Source organism: Syngnathus leptorhynchus, chromosome 7, assembly GCF_054491065.1.
Source record: "Syngnathus leptorhynchus isolate UIUO chromosome 7, UIUO_Slep, whole genome shotgun sequence".
Classification (NCBI taxonomy): Eukaryota; Metazoa; Chordata; class Actinopteri; order Syngnathiformes; family Syngnathidae; genus Syngnathus; species Syngnathus leptorhynchus.
Genome location: NC_141201.1, coordinates 14,193,772 through 14,208,765, shown reverse-complemented (window position 1 = coordinate 14,208,765; position 14,994 = coordinate 14,193,772). Strand labels below are relative to the sequence as shown.

Below are 14,994 nucleotides of genomic sequence, written 5' to 3'. Positions count from 1 at the left end.
CATTCTATATCGGTTGGAAACTCCCTGGACACAAGGTCAAACTGCCATACAGCGAACATCTTCCATTAAACCCATGTAATCTAATGATAATGTAACATTCCCCCCTGTTTAACATTATTATTCCATCGGAAAACAAATCAGCTATCGTGTGTGTGTGTGTGTATGTATGTATATATATATATATATATATATATATATATATATATATATATATATATATATATATATATATATATATATATATATATATATATATATGTGCATGTGTATATGTATATGCATGAGTATATAAGCACATTCATGTAAGTATGGAAGGTCACATTCTAGGGTTTATCAGAACTACAGCTCTCCATCCGGCTTTGGCTATGTTCGTCATAATAGAATGCATTTCATGCAGGATCATCAAAAAGAAAACATCAAACAGGTTAGGCATCAAATTACACAAGTCGGTCACAGTCATCTTGTTCACGCTGGACCAGCATGATATTCTGGACAGTAAATGCTGATGTCAACATTTTAGTCACCAAGTGGCGAATACAAGGCATGATGCATGATGTAAAAAAACAGAGAAACAGCAATAAATAATAAATTTTTTACAAACTAAAAAAAAGTTGTTTCCAGTCACAGTCAAACAGCCACCAAAAGGGAGTGCCATCCTGGGACATAGCCTTACGCAGGTTTCGAAGACCTTACTGTCACATGTTGTGGTTGAATATGTTCTGGTTTCAAAAGTGACACATGAGGCACCGATCCTCCTCTATACATGTGTTTTAGATTTGTAGGTAAGATTACTGTGGCACCTGCAAATGATCTGTAATGAGAATATATATAGTCAACAGACACTGTTTAGGAACTCCTCACCATATTCAGATGCTGAATATGGTGAAACTTTCATTGTGACATGTAACTTTGTGTACTGCATTTCATCGTGTAAGTCAGAAAGGATGGATTTTGCAAGTTTGATCAGATCTGCAGTTTCTCGGTCACAGAGGGAGTGTGGGAGATCAAGTGAATAGTAAACAGCAGCTTCATCTCCCTCCGTGAGAGGTGTGGCACTCTGGCTGCTATCATTTCATCTTTTAGCGGGAACACAGCTATGCCTAAGGCTGACATTAAGTCTCTTCCTAGGAGATTTACAGGGCAGTGAGGTGAATAGACAACATGCGCTGAAGTCACACTGCCTGTTTCTGGATCTTTAACTTTTAGTGGTAGTGTCATGTGTTCCCGGTATGTCCGACCATTAGCTATTTTGACCCAAATTGATTTCTCTCCAGTGGTCAGGCCTTTAACTTTACAGGCACCAGAATCACACAAAAAGGTTACTTTCTGTTCATTAACAATCAAATCTATGAATGGTTTTTCTTTTAAGTGACTTAATGATTCGAATGCTGTAAAAACATCTAAGAGATCATGCTTCTCTTCATCGTCTAGTCTCGCGCTCTGTTCTGGGTGCAGTCCTTTTTCCTTCTTAGAACAGTCTTTGGCCCAGTGGCCCTTCTGTCCACAATGCCAGCAGGTATTGTGGTCGTCAGACCAGTGGGGAGGATTTCTGTGTGCTGATCCTCTACCTCTCCCCCTGAAATTCCCCCTGCGTCCACCTTGGCCCTGATAGGGCAGGTGGTTCTGATAGAAGAATTCTGATTCTTCCACACAGTCAGAGTCCACCCAAAAAACTCCGGCTGACCCTGTGGGAGTTTTAGGTTTCTTTACAACTTTAGCGGCATGTCTAGCCCATTGCAGTACTGTAGAAACACTGGCTGTCTCTACCTCTACATTGTGTTTTCGAATCCATTCACTGATCTTGGGTTCCATTCCATTTAAAAGAGCGTTTTTTAATTGTTGTTGGTAGGGGCCTGTCTCTTGGTCATCTACAGGGATTCCACTGTGGACCCTGAATTCTTTTTTAAATCTCACCCTATAATCATCAACATCCTCACCTAATTTTTATTTTACCCCTGACAGACGTTTATAATCAGCTCTTCTCCTAAATGCCGTTCTACATCGGTCCCATAAAGTGTTTAATTGGGCCAAATATGAGCCTCTCAATTGTCCATCATGTGGGTATTGGAGAATTTCCCCCTGATTATTTCTGCCTGTGTAATCTCCCTTTACTCTTCCCCATAAACGAGGGATAGAGCACTGGAAGGCTTCTCCTGCCTCCTTACCATTTAATCTATATGAGTGTATTACTCCTTCCATGTCTCTGATCCAGGACTCTACATCCTCTTGTGGGTCAAGGATTTCCTCAACTGCTTCTCTGCACTCTCTGTTTGACCAAGAGCGAAAGACATACATGTGTTGATTATTTGGTCCGTCAGCATTTGGATTAGGGACCTGAATCATGGGATAGTTGCCCATTATCGGGTCGTCACCTCCCTCATCTGAGTATTTGTTGTGTGTTAGTTCAGTCATTTTATCTGGGACAGCCTGCGGCTGGACTGTCACTCGTCCTGTCTTTCGTCTAGTGTGCTGAGAAACTGGAGAATAAGTTGGGGCACATGAGCCTCAGCTCTAGCTGCGGCTTGTAACTCCCTAGTGGGATACAGCTCAGGTTGTGCTTGAACTGCTCCTTCATTCATTCCGTCCGGTCTATGTGGTGCATCATTTTGTCTCTAAGTCGTCCTTGTCCTTCATTGTCCTCCGGTCTGACAAAACAAATTGTGCCAGTCATCTTATTTTTCTGTGCTTTCCGGTCTTCTCTAGCTTTTAGTCCAGCTATACGTCGGCTTTCAGCCTCTTTCAACCATAATTCTGCACATTGCAATTGTTTTTCCTTATTTTCTTTTTTCTTTCCTTTTTTCATAATCACACCAGCCTCAGGTTTGGCAACCAAATTCTTCCACTGGTCTACTTTAAGGTGACCAGACACTCCATACTTTTTCTACTACTTCGTCAACTATTCAACACTGTCTGGAAACTTACTTAACATATACTTCTCATCTCCTGACACATTTTCAGGGACACTATGTCTGCCACCCATTTTAATCAATTTAGTCCAATCTGTCAAATCAAATCTAATCACGACTTCCTGTGGTAAGTCCTGCTTCGACCAGTTTCCTGGTGAAGAATTCTTGCCTGTGCTTCTACAGAAATTTGCTATTTCTTCCCACTATGTTACATGCAACACAATCTCGAAAGATATGTCCTACCATTCACACACACATTCAATTATCCAACACAACGAGGTGTTTTTACATCTACAAGTTACATCTGTAGACCGAATTCCTGTACCTTGGAATTCATTACAAGGACTCCGCCGTCCTTACCGTGGACCCTCTTCTCTGGGGTCACACCGCGGAATTTTCTTACACAACAAGGTGTATTTCCGTCTACAAGTCACATCTGTAGACCGAATTCCTTTACTTGGAATTCATTCAAGGACTCCGCCGTCCGTACCCGGGTACTCTTTTTTCCAGGGACTAAAACCCCAAACGCAGCCAAAGAGGAGACTCACCGGGTCCGTGAGAGACCTCTCCGAAGAATCCCGTCAATCGCTGCCGCGGAGAGGTGCTGAACTGGACTTCGTCGCCCTGGTGGATAAACGTCACTCCCCAGGTCTTTCCTTCAGGTGTCCTGTTGACTCCTGCCATGCACGGATTCGGCGCCTCCAACACTCCTCGGATCGGCAAGCAGATTTCTTGGGATCCCGGACGAGCTCCCAAAAATGTTGAGTCTTCAACATTCACAAATAATTTCACAGAAGCAGAGAATTGTCTTTGATGGCCACCAGATTTTGCAAAAGGGCGGGAATCAAACACACAGCATGTGTAGCTCGAAAAACGCACCCTTCTACAGGCTGGTCGCGTTTTATTGAGTAAATACAATGGGTGGAGTTTACACAAATATATAGCTTCTCATTGTTCACAGCAGTCAGTTCAGCTCATGATTCCAGAAAACCAAGGATGTTATTACTTAAGGCGAGCAGTATGGACCTCTCGACGATGTCATTGTTCAAACCCAGGATGCTCTTGCTTAACGACTCATGGCTCCATCCATATGCATCCTGTACCATGAAAAACCCCATTGTTCTCTTAAAATTCTATATCGATTGGAAACTCCCTAGACACAAGGTCAAACTGCCATACAGCGAACATCTTCCATTAAACCCATGGAATCTAATGATAATGTATAACATTTTTCCTAACAACAACAAAATACAAACTGGATTCGGTTGAAGTTGGGAAATTGTGTAAACAACAGAGAAGGGTGGGGAGGAGGGGAGTGATGCGCAGTCTTCAAAAACTGACTGGCTCTGATTTCTGAGCTGTCGGAAAGATCGTCTGTAATACTTTTAATTCTTGATAATATATCTGCCTTCTCCATCTGTGGCACTACTGGTGTTGCTGTTTTTCAAGTTTACGGTCACATACGACCATTAGATTATAAGAAAGGTAGAAAAAGAACACACTTGAGTTTTGTATTATATTTTCCGAACTAAGTTGCAGTTTTCATAGTTTGGCCAGGGGTGCGACTTTTACTCTGGAGCGACTTATATGTGATATTATTAACACATTATTATATCATTTCACATGTTATTTTCACAATAAACTGAAGGAGGGCGCTCTAGGCCAGTGTTGATAATTGTGTTGAAGAGTCTGACGTAAGCGACATAGAAGAGGAAGCGCTGCATCTTCTACCTCCAGTGTTAGCGAAATTGTTTCAAAGTGACAGAGGATGAAGGTTTCATTGGATTTAGTGATTTTGGAGCGACACGGATGGTTTGGTAAACTTGCTAGCATGGTATTTAAGCTATAGTTATCTGAATAACTCTTAATATGTTAACATACCAGGCATGTTCTCAGTTCGTTGTTTGTGTCATGTAACTAGCATACCGTACAATTATTCAGTCTGTTGTTGCCTCTATTCTATTTTTATTTTATACTTTTGGTGTTGGATTTTATCAAATAAACGTATGTCCCATATTGGCCCCAATATAAGACAACCCTGATCATAAGACGCTCGTCGGATTCGTTGCTGTCATGCACATTTCATCACATCTGATCACTTGGTGATGCCCACAGCTGGTCACCGAAATAAAACAGTTCTCCATCATGTAATCACTGCTATTTACTATATTGCCCTTTGGAAGATCAATAGAATTACGGATATTTGGGGGCTGATGTACAGTGTATGCTGCATTTTACGTCTGTCCCTCTCTGCATGAACACAGAGCCCAACGGAAATATTTATTTGTGATGGAAGAGGGGTCTTATTCGATTTGATCAGTGCTTCAAAAGGTTTCTTGAACCTCTCAAAAATATTACTTCAACACAGATTTTTTTCGACAATTATTCAATAACTTCACTAGATCATGGCTCCCACAGACAAACAACAAAGCAGGTTCCTGGGAATTTAGAAAAAAAAAAAAAAAATGAAAATATATACCGTATTGGGCTGAATATAAGACGACCCTGCTTATACGACGACCCCCTCTTTTTCAAGACTCAAGTTTGAAAAAAGACTTTCTGAAAACAAAATTTAATTTTTATACAGAGAATAATTACAGTACATTAGAAACAAATCATAACAATATATTCGAGAGAAAAAGCATTTTATTTTGCCTCATTCAAATCATGCAAAAACTGTCTATCACTTCTCAATATCTGAACATTTAAATATGTAAACTAAAGTGCAATCACATTTGTAAATGAATGGCTTCTGGTTTTTGAAATGTAAATAAACCAATCTAATAATATATATAATAATCTGATAAAACAACAAAATTGCAATAATTGCATTAACCATCAAAGTGAATTTTAACTGTAACTGTAGTCTTGAAACAAATCTGAATAAGGAAAAACATTGCATTAAAATAATGCAAACTGCTACCGCTATTGTTGGGGAGCCTGAGGACTGTATAGGGCAGGGGTGGGCAAACTTTTGGACTTGTGGGCCGAAGTGGCATCTCAATTTTGAGCGGGGGGCCGAACCAGGAGCAGATAGATGTAGTGTTTGTGTGAAGTATAATACAAACTACATGTAAAGGTCATTGCATAAAAGGTATTTGGCCTTTAGTCAGTAGTAAAGCATGGATATTCAAAAAAGCTTTTTGAAAACCAATGTTTTTGTTAAGAGCATTAAAAAAATATTTCACCATAAAAATACTGTTATTATGAAGAACAGTTTCCATCACCTCAGTGCCTGTAGTCAGATATATGAAAGATCTTAAAATCACATCAAACGGCAAACATTCTGACCGAATACATAATTTTGAAGAATCTGTGAAATAACACATCTAAATAAAGACATAAAGAAATCAAAACGGCAACACGGATATCTAAAAATCAGAGCAGAGCTTTAACTCACAAACACCTGGTGACAGAGGTGAGGAAACACTTCCTTAAAGTCGCCCTTGAGAACTTGAAAAGTTAAGATTAGTTGCAAACAGGTCGTGCATCAATGTCCTTGAGCATCCTGCATTGTTTGAAAATGAGAATGGTCGCTAGTTTCAATCCCTGCTATTAGTACAAATTATAATCAAGATGCATATTTTTTTTTTACAACAAACTGGAGAAACTCCCCTTCATTTTCAGTGGGAACAGTGTTGTTGGTCTCCCTTTTTTGCTCGTGCATCATAGTTTGGAGTAAAATTTGTTGTGGCAATTCTATAGAGCCAAGGGCTCGTTAACCTAGATCTCTGATGGGTTGATGTTCATGCGGCTGAATGTCACGTCACGTAGGTCGAGCCAAATTGTCCATTTTTATTTAAACACTCGGCACGCAGTGTCCACCTTTCTTTTCCTTGGGCCACTCATTTTAATGGAAGGATTACAGGGTAAGTTTTGTGGGTGGCTTTAGTGTAAAACTGTATCTGAAAGCTCAGCGCGCGAATTACGAGAATGGTGACGTTACAGCCCACGCTCTAAATTTGGCACTGATAGAAATAGAGCGCGGAGTGCGCAGTGTCCATACTACTGAGTACGTACAAGCACTTGTGAGTGTGCACCGAGCTTTCTGACATGGCTTCCGGTAGTAAATTTTTACTTTTCTTCTTTGTGACAGGGGTTCGCTTTAGCCTGGGGAGTTAAGTTCAGCATTCGCTTTAAAGATATCTGGCGCCATCTAGCGTTGGCAATGGGTATAATGTCTAGACCCCAAATGTATGACGACCCCCACTTTTTCAGTCTTATTTCCATGCAAAAAAAAAACACCGTCTTGTATTCGGGGAAAATACGTTATGTCTTTTCCTTCTCTATTATGCATTTCATGGCTGGTGTGACATGTACTCCGGAGTGATTTAGAGGTCGGAAAATTACAGTAAATCCTGTCAATACTCAAGTTCTTAGAAAGTTGAGAGAGAGAGAGAGAGAGAGAGAGAGAGAGAGAGAGAGAGAGAGAGAGAGAGAGAGAGAGAGAGAGAATGTCATATATTCTAGCTTCATTACAAATCAACTGAAATATATATATATATATACACACACACACATATGTATAAGTATACGTCAATCTGCAAGAGTCAAGTTCCAGGCGCTGTGTGGAATGTGAATATTACAATGACAAGACAAATTGAGTAAGACTTTATTAGTCTGTAGAATGAATGAGGCAGACTGTTGAAAGCAAGTCATTCAGTTTGGCACCTGAAATAATTAAAATCCATTCGTTTCGACTGACTCCTTTAAAGTGCGTCGAGTCATCTACTCAGTCAAGGTTGATTCACATAAAAACGTTACGCTTGTTTCTCAGCTGACAACCGCGAGGCTGTTTGTTTACATGAGTGCATGCACGCACACATGCACACACACATGCACACACATGCACACACACTTGCGCGCACACACACACACACACACACACACACACACACACACACACACACACACACACACACACACACACACACACACGTGCATACCAAATAATTTTAGCTTCTTACCCACATTTCGGAGTTTACGGTTCTTCGCTACAGAGATTATGACCAGTAGGTTCCCCAATACATCCACCACAGTTGTGAAGATCAGCACGCTGGCCAGCGCCGTAACTGCCCATGTAGGACGCGCTCCTCCTTGGCTTGGCTCCGGCCCATATGCAGTCTGATTATTAAACAATGATCCATCCTCCAGCATGTCCATAGCCACCACTCTCTCCCCTTTCTCTTCCTTCTCCTGCGTGCTAGATTATTGACATTCTTTTTCTTTGACCCCCGAACCTGTTGGCTGCGTGCCCCTCAGTGGCCGCAGGCATTCTTTACGCTCTTATTGCCTCCACGGTCCGGAGTCGCTCTGCCAGCCCGCAGCCAGTCCACGCGGAGCGGACTGCAGCCAGGCGAGATCCATTCACATGTCTGGCATCCTAGATGCTGAGAGCATAGAAGCAGTCGCATGGGTCTCCGCACCTCCTCCTTTTATTCTCTCTGCTACTCCCTGCCTCTCCAAAGCTGCTGCTCCTCATTTCTCTTCATTTCTGCCTCCTCCAAGACATCTCCTTTCCTTCCCCCTCCTCTAATCTCTGAGGAACTGGAGGCAACTTGCTACAGCGCCTTTGTTAATCTATTGCTGTCTGTGCACACTGGCTGCTGCTCATTTATTGAATGGAAAAGTCTTTGTTCTTGAAGGAATATTTTATTAATCACCAACGAATCATATGCCAAGATATGTCTGCTTGATTGAGATTTTAATGAGTCACTAACCGTATGGTTTTGCTTTTGGATGTCGGAGAATGCGTCTATATTGGGCTTATCTTCTATTCGGATTCAACTAAGTAATGCACAACAATGTTTAAGGCATTTGATACAGTTCTGGGAGTCCTTTACAAGACTCAATCAAGTCCTACTTGAGTCAAAGTATGTTGTGCAGGTTTCGATGATAAATACCGAAATCATTAAGTTATTAACTATAATCATCGCAAAGTAATCAAATAATAAGCAATAATGCATACTTCATCATGTGATACGTGACTTAAAATAAAAAACACAAATCCAATGAAGTTAGCAGATTTTGTGAAGCCAAAACATGGGAAAGTCCTTTTGGCTGATATTCAATTAAATACGCAACAGATAAATACACAAGATATGTGATGTTTAAATGACAACTTTATTATTTTGTTTTTTGCATATCAACCTCTTTTAGACCTGCAACACTTTCCAAAAAAGCTGGGAAATGGCTATTTTTCCCACTGTTTTTATATCACGCTTATTAGGAACTGTGAGCCCTAATTGTTGAAGCGTTGTTGGTAAAATTCCCATTGATGCTTGATGTCCAACTACAGTTGCTCAAACAGTCTTTTATTTTGTGCTTCAAAATGAACGCACCACCCCATTTTCAATGAAAGACAAATCTGGGCTACTGGCAGGCCTGTCGAGTACTCACGCTCTTTTACTATGTAGCCAAGCTGTTGTAACATGGGAACGTGAATCTGTATGTGCCTTTTACTGTTATTGCTGCCTTCACAGATGTGCAAGTTTAATACCATGGCATGGGATCTAACACACACAAACCATACCATTTGAAATTTGTGCTGATAACCAAATAATCTTTTAACTCTTCGTCCCAGTGACATGACTTCCATTATTTCCCAAAACATATAGTATTATATATATGTTATATATATTATATTATTCAATCCAACATTTCATTATATGTATTTGAAAAAATGTAGTCTGGTCTGACCGCAGCTCGTTTTTCCACTTTGTATCATTCCCTCTCAGATGAGCTCGAGCCAGGCGGCTGTGTTGTTGATATTATTTGCTGCTTATATGCAAAAATTTTCTAGATTTTTTTTTTTATCCTTTGATTATATTATCAACAGAAGATGGTGAGATTCCTACATTCCTTGCAATCATAATTGGTTTTTATAGGTTGAAACGGTTTTTGAAATCATTGTTTTCTCTTTTTATTCATATTTTACATAACATGCCAACTTCATTGGAATTGGGCTTTTCACAATATTAACACATCTGAAGGAAAATCATTCCAAAGCTAAAAGATAATATGTTAAAAATACTCTCTTGAGGTGGAGTTTAATTGGAAAGGAGCAGAAAGGTGATTAGATTCTTGGTAAATTTGATTGCAACGTAGTGTAACAACTTCAATCCCACATCACGATTGCTTTTCTGTCCACGGATTCACTTTGTGCATGCAGACTTTTGATTGCTCAGTTAGTCATGCAAAACACTAGAGAGCAGGAGACTTTGACGAAAGTATTTTGTGTTCGTTACTGTCAGTGACTTATTGTGAATACAATTAGGGTCACAGAAATTGTGCAGTCACTGAGTAATTTTGCATTGGTGGTTTGCAAATGTAATCTTATGTAGATAAATACAGCTGGTTCCAGGTGGGCAGCATTATCATCTCATTTCATATTTCTCTCCTACAGACTCATTAATTGTGACTGATGCAGCTTCAGATTTCAGACATCCTTCTTCATTTCTCCAGGTGATCATTGACATGTGCAGAAGAACCTCACAGTATTTCCCAGTCGTTGTACGGTTCAGAAACCAACCAGAATGGAGAGGAAAGAAAATGCCTCCAACATTTGGAAGTCAAGCATCAAGGGAGAATTCAGCAAGTCTTGGAATACCTCAGAGTAACTCACAAGAGTTCAATTCATCCATTCTAAAAGGATTAAATTGTATTTCAGTGAGATGCAATGCCACCGAGACGAGTGAAAAGAGAGAGCCTCAAGTGAAGTTGGAGAAGCTGAAAAGACGGTGGACAGTGTTCGGTTAATGAAATGCAGTTTAATTCAAATACAAAGATAGTTATGGAAAAGGAGCAGGTGTGGACTTTGCAGGTATAGAATATGCGTCTGCATATCTGTAGGGTACATAAGTTGACACAGACCCTTATAAAGGATGTGCTATAAACAACCCAATTTGGGTTAAAAACTGGATCGTCAAATTGCGCCAACTTCCTGGGTTGTTGCGCCAAAAACATCCCAAAACAAAGCAACCCAACAAATTTGGTTATTTTTTCTGCAAAACATCTAAAGTTGGGTCAAATTCACCCAACTTCCTGGGTCCGTCCAATTTCTAACTCAGCAGTTTTAACGGCGTACTCTGTCAGAATTTGTAATATGTGTTCCATTCTTTCAAAAAAGCAAAAGACGTTTATTTTTTCAACTAGATTCAAAGTAAACTGCAAAACAATACAAAAAAGCACAATTATTATAAGATTGCAAAAAAAGAGACTAACGAGATGGTTCCCGTTTCATCATCGGTCGGATCCCCTCAAAATTATGTAAAATGTCTGAGCACAACTGTATATCTACAAGGTGTCATCACCATATGCAGAGTTGCTTATAAATGTGAAACAGCAAAGAAAAAAAATCCGTGCTTGGGGTAGCTTTGATAATGTACATCACCTTTCCGGAGCAGCACTTGTGGTAAATGTCATCAATGAAGGTTAAGTGGGAGCTGGCTATCAGTTTGGCAGTATTCTTTTTACCTGCTAGAGGGCTTCATGGTGAGAGGCACAACATTTCGTCGGCCTTACTGAGTTGCATTATTTTTTTGGGGGGGATTTATCAGCATATTCTTGATGACACGGCAGTTAGAAGTCCCCCAAGATTTGCAGGTGGGCTTTGTTAAACCTCCACAGGAGCCAGGTTGCCAAAAGTCTTAAAAAATTAAAAAGGAGAATAATAACACCCATTCTTTGAATGGACCTTTTAAAACGTTCTAAACGTCAAACGCTACCATACGCATATGCATATTACACTGTTGGTGATGGCAAACTAATGTGTTTTTAATGTGCATTCTGAACTGTTGATTTGCACAAAACAAACAAACACACAAACAAACAAATAGCATGGGCGTGTATACACTAGGCACCAGATCAACCCGTACCCTCGCTGGAGAAATTGGTTTTGAATTCAAATAATGTACTTTGCGAAGGTCAGAGAACACGGCTTGTAATAGAGCCGTAAAGCCATCGGCTTGTCAGTGTTTTCGTATTACTTTGCTATTACTTTGTTCAATCCCGCTTTCTGTTATATTTTTTACGTCACTTTTTTACTGTTTGCTATTTCTTGCAGGCAGTCGGAAATGTAAGTGAGATGTCACCTTATCGTGGTGGAGGGGTTTGCGTGCCCCAATGATCCTAGGAGCCATGTTGTCTGGAGCTTCATGCCGCTGGTAGGGTCACCCATGGCAAAAGGGTCCTAACTGAGGGGCCAGACAAAACACGGCTCAGGAAGCCCCTTACGACAATTAAAAAAATTGGACTTAGTTTTCCCTCGCCTAGACGCGGGTCATCGGGGCCCCCGTCTGGAGCCAGGCCTGGAGGTGGGGCTCGAAGGCGAGCGTCTGGTGGCTGGGCCTTCGCCCATGGGGCCCGGCCGGGCACAGCCCAAAAAGAAAACGTGGGTCCTGTTAGAGATGTTCCGACTCTAACTTACTGTGCAAGAACAACACAGGAGACAGTACGCCCTTTGAACACTTGCACGTGGAGAACTTGTTCGTCATTGTAGATACAACAATGTCCGAACAAATTCTGCAAGTGGAGAATTTGTTCGTTGCTGTTGACACAGCACTGTCCGAACAAAGTCTGCCGCTGCACCCATGCAAGAGAGTATTTATTGAGAAAAGAAGGGTGGGGGTGACAATTTACATGTGTGGTGGCCAAGGTGGGGGTTGAAACACCTGGCCTCTGATCACATCATAGCGGGGGATGTTTTACGATGTTGAGTAGACAAAACAACTTTGATTGCGTCTTCTACAATTGGTCAATCAGTGCAAAGGATCTTAGCACTTTGTTCTACTCCTTTGTTAAGACAGGACAAGCTTAGGTCAATCACCACTGATTACATTCCAACATAATATGTGTTAGGATTAAACATGATCAGACATTAAATCACATGCTGGAACAAAGAGGAGAAGACAACCAGGATGAGTTTACTCGCGAGGAGAACGATAGAGAAAGGAAGCTCAGTTACAATCTCCACCAGTTCTGAGTTCCTCCCCCACGTGCTCCTCCTTTTAATGTCTTGGATGCCCTGGCTACAGAGGCGTTGCTACACTAAAGGGAGGGGAGATAGTGGCTGTAGCAACGCTGATTAGCTAAGGACTGTAGTGTAGTGTGAATTGATCTTCTCGACCCCCACATTGGGACTGTAGAGTCTGCTTTCTTCCCCCAACCAGTTGTCCTCTCCACAGGTGGCCGACTCCTCCTCGACTGTGATCAGATAACTTGAAGCACTTTGAATCTTGCTTACCTGTGAAACAATGCAACTAAACCCTTGCTAAGTTTAACTTCTTAGTAAACTAACACAACACATAATAATAATAATAATAATATCTAACCTTACTTAAACCTTTCAACACATATTAAGTAAATGTAAGGTAACTGATATACAGTTCCTTAAACGAACATTGAGTAAATATGTGATAACTTTAATGTGACTTCTTCAAACTGTATATAACCAATTTTGATCATCTACAATCTATGAATCAAAGCTACAGTTAACTAAAAGGAATAAAGTCCCTTTAAACTGACAAAGAACATTTCGCCTATGCAAAGAAGCTCTGCTCATTGTCATTGAAGACTTCTTACAAAACAAACACAAAAGTAACATAAGGACAGGAAGGAAACATAAGGCTGACGGGGATCAAAAGACATTCCTTGAACCAAATAGAAAGCATTTAGTTTAAAGGAGAGTCGTAAACTCATAAAGATAAGGCCTCCTGGTCTGGCAGGCCAAGGCTTCCCCCGAGATTATTCCAACATTTCCCTCCTGTTTATCACATATTTGCTCAATTTTTACATCACCAAAAATCAACCACTTCTCAAGATTTTCAGTTGTCGGATCACAAGTATGAGCACAAACATGTTCACATCAAAAAAGGATAACGTTACGACATCATCATTCAGAAACACACAGATCTGGGAAAAAGTCTGTAAACTTAAATGCAAGAATTCCATCATCATCACCGTTATCATCAATTTGCTGGCGTTCAGACATTAGGCATACTCGGGCCATCTTGTCTTCCATGAGCGATATTGCTGTAGTGATAAGACGATTAAACAGAGCACGCGGACATGAAATACAACAACATCCACATAAAGTGAGTATAGCAGCAAATACTGCAATTAACACTATAATTGATATTATAATTGAGGACACAAGGGGTTTATACTTTCCAAAGGCATCCATCCAGTTGTCCCACATTGATATGTCCACACCAGAGTGCTCTTTCATCCTCATGTTGAGGGACCGCAGGCCTGCAATGGCCTTCGTCAAGCTCCCATCAGGGGCATTGTTGTTGGGGATGAAGGTACAGCATTGTTCTCCGAACATGGCACAGACCCCCCCTTTCTCAGACAACAACATATCAAGAGCAATGCGATTCTGGAAAGCCATTAGGGAAGGCTAGCTGTTCATGCCCTGCCTCAAATCCCGCTTGTGTCCGTTTGCCCAATTTCAGCATGTTGCAATGGATGTAATTTATCCTGTCAACATTCTTGTTCATCGTTCACCAGCAGCAAATGGAGGACTCCCATCCTACTGCAATTTGGTCAATTAATTCTTATTAATCAGGAACTCCTCTTGGGACTTCAATTGCATCTATTTCAGTCAGATCATCGTTGTCACTCAAATTTAAAGGCATTTTAGTTTTTACCAGCTTTTTCCCCAGATCTTGGCATGTCGATACATATACAATTTCGCTTGACTACATTCTCTGAAAGCAATGTTGTTGTTTTTTTTTTGTTTTTTTTTCTCAACAGATACATCTCTGTCGCACATTTCACAATCAGTAGACGTGACAGATTTCTCACATTCTTTGGTCAATGGCAACGGTACAACATAAAGCTATTAATTTCATTCTTTAACATCTACATTGGTTGTTGACAAAGTACACAAATAAGCATCATACTTACTCCATGGCCAGATGCAACACAGCGGATCACACTGCAAAGGCCAAATTTATCTTTTTTAAATCAACACAATGCAGCCTGTTCTATATAAGTTGCCAACACATCTCTCCCCTATTCATTATGACTCTTAGTTCCCACAAATACCATATTGTTAAAGTTAACAAAACTACAACCAAGATGGCCA

General features: G+C 40.6%; 1 protein-coding gene across 1 annotated transcript in view; it reads right to left on the bottom strand.

The window, feature by feature from the left end:
- Positions 1-8,069, bottom strand: part of LOC147054849 (melatonin receptor type 1B-like) — a 42,683-nt gene extending 34,614 nt beyond the window's left edge. The window contains exon 1 of the mRNA XM_085916330.1: positions 7,874-8,069. Within this exon, the coding sequence (XP_085772456.1) occupies positions 7,874-8,069 (196 nt within the window). The remainder of the gene's footprint in view (positions 1-7,873) is intronic.
- Positions 8,070-14,994: the final 6,925 nt, after the last annotated feature.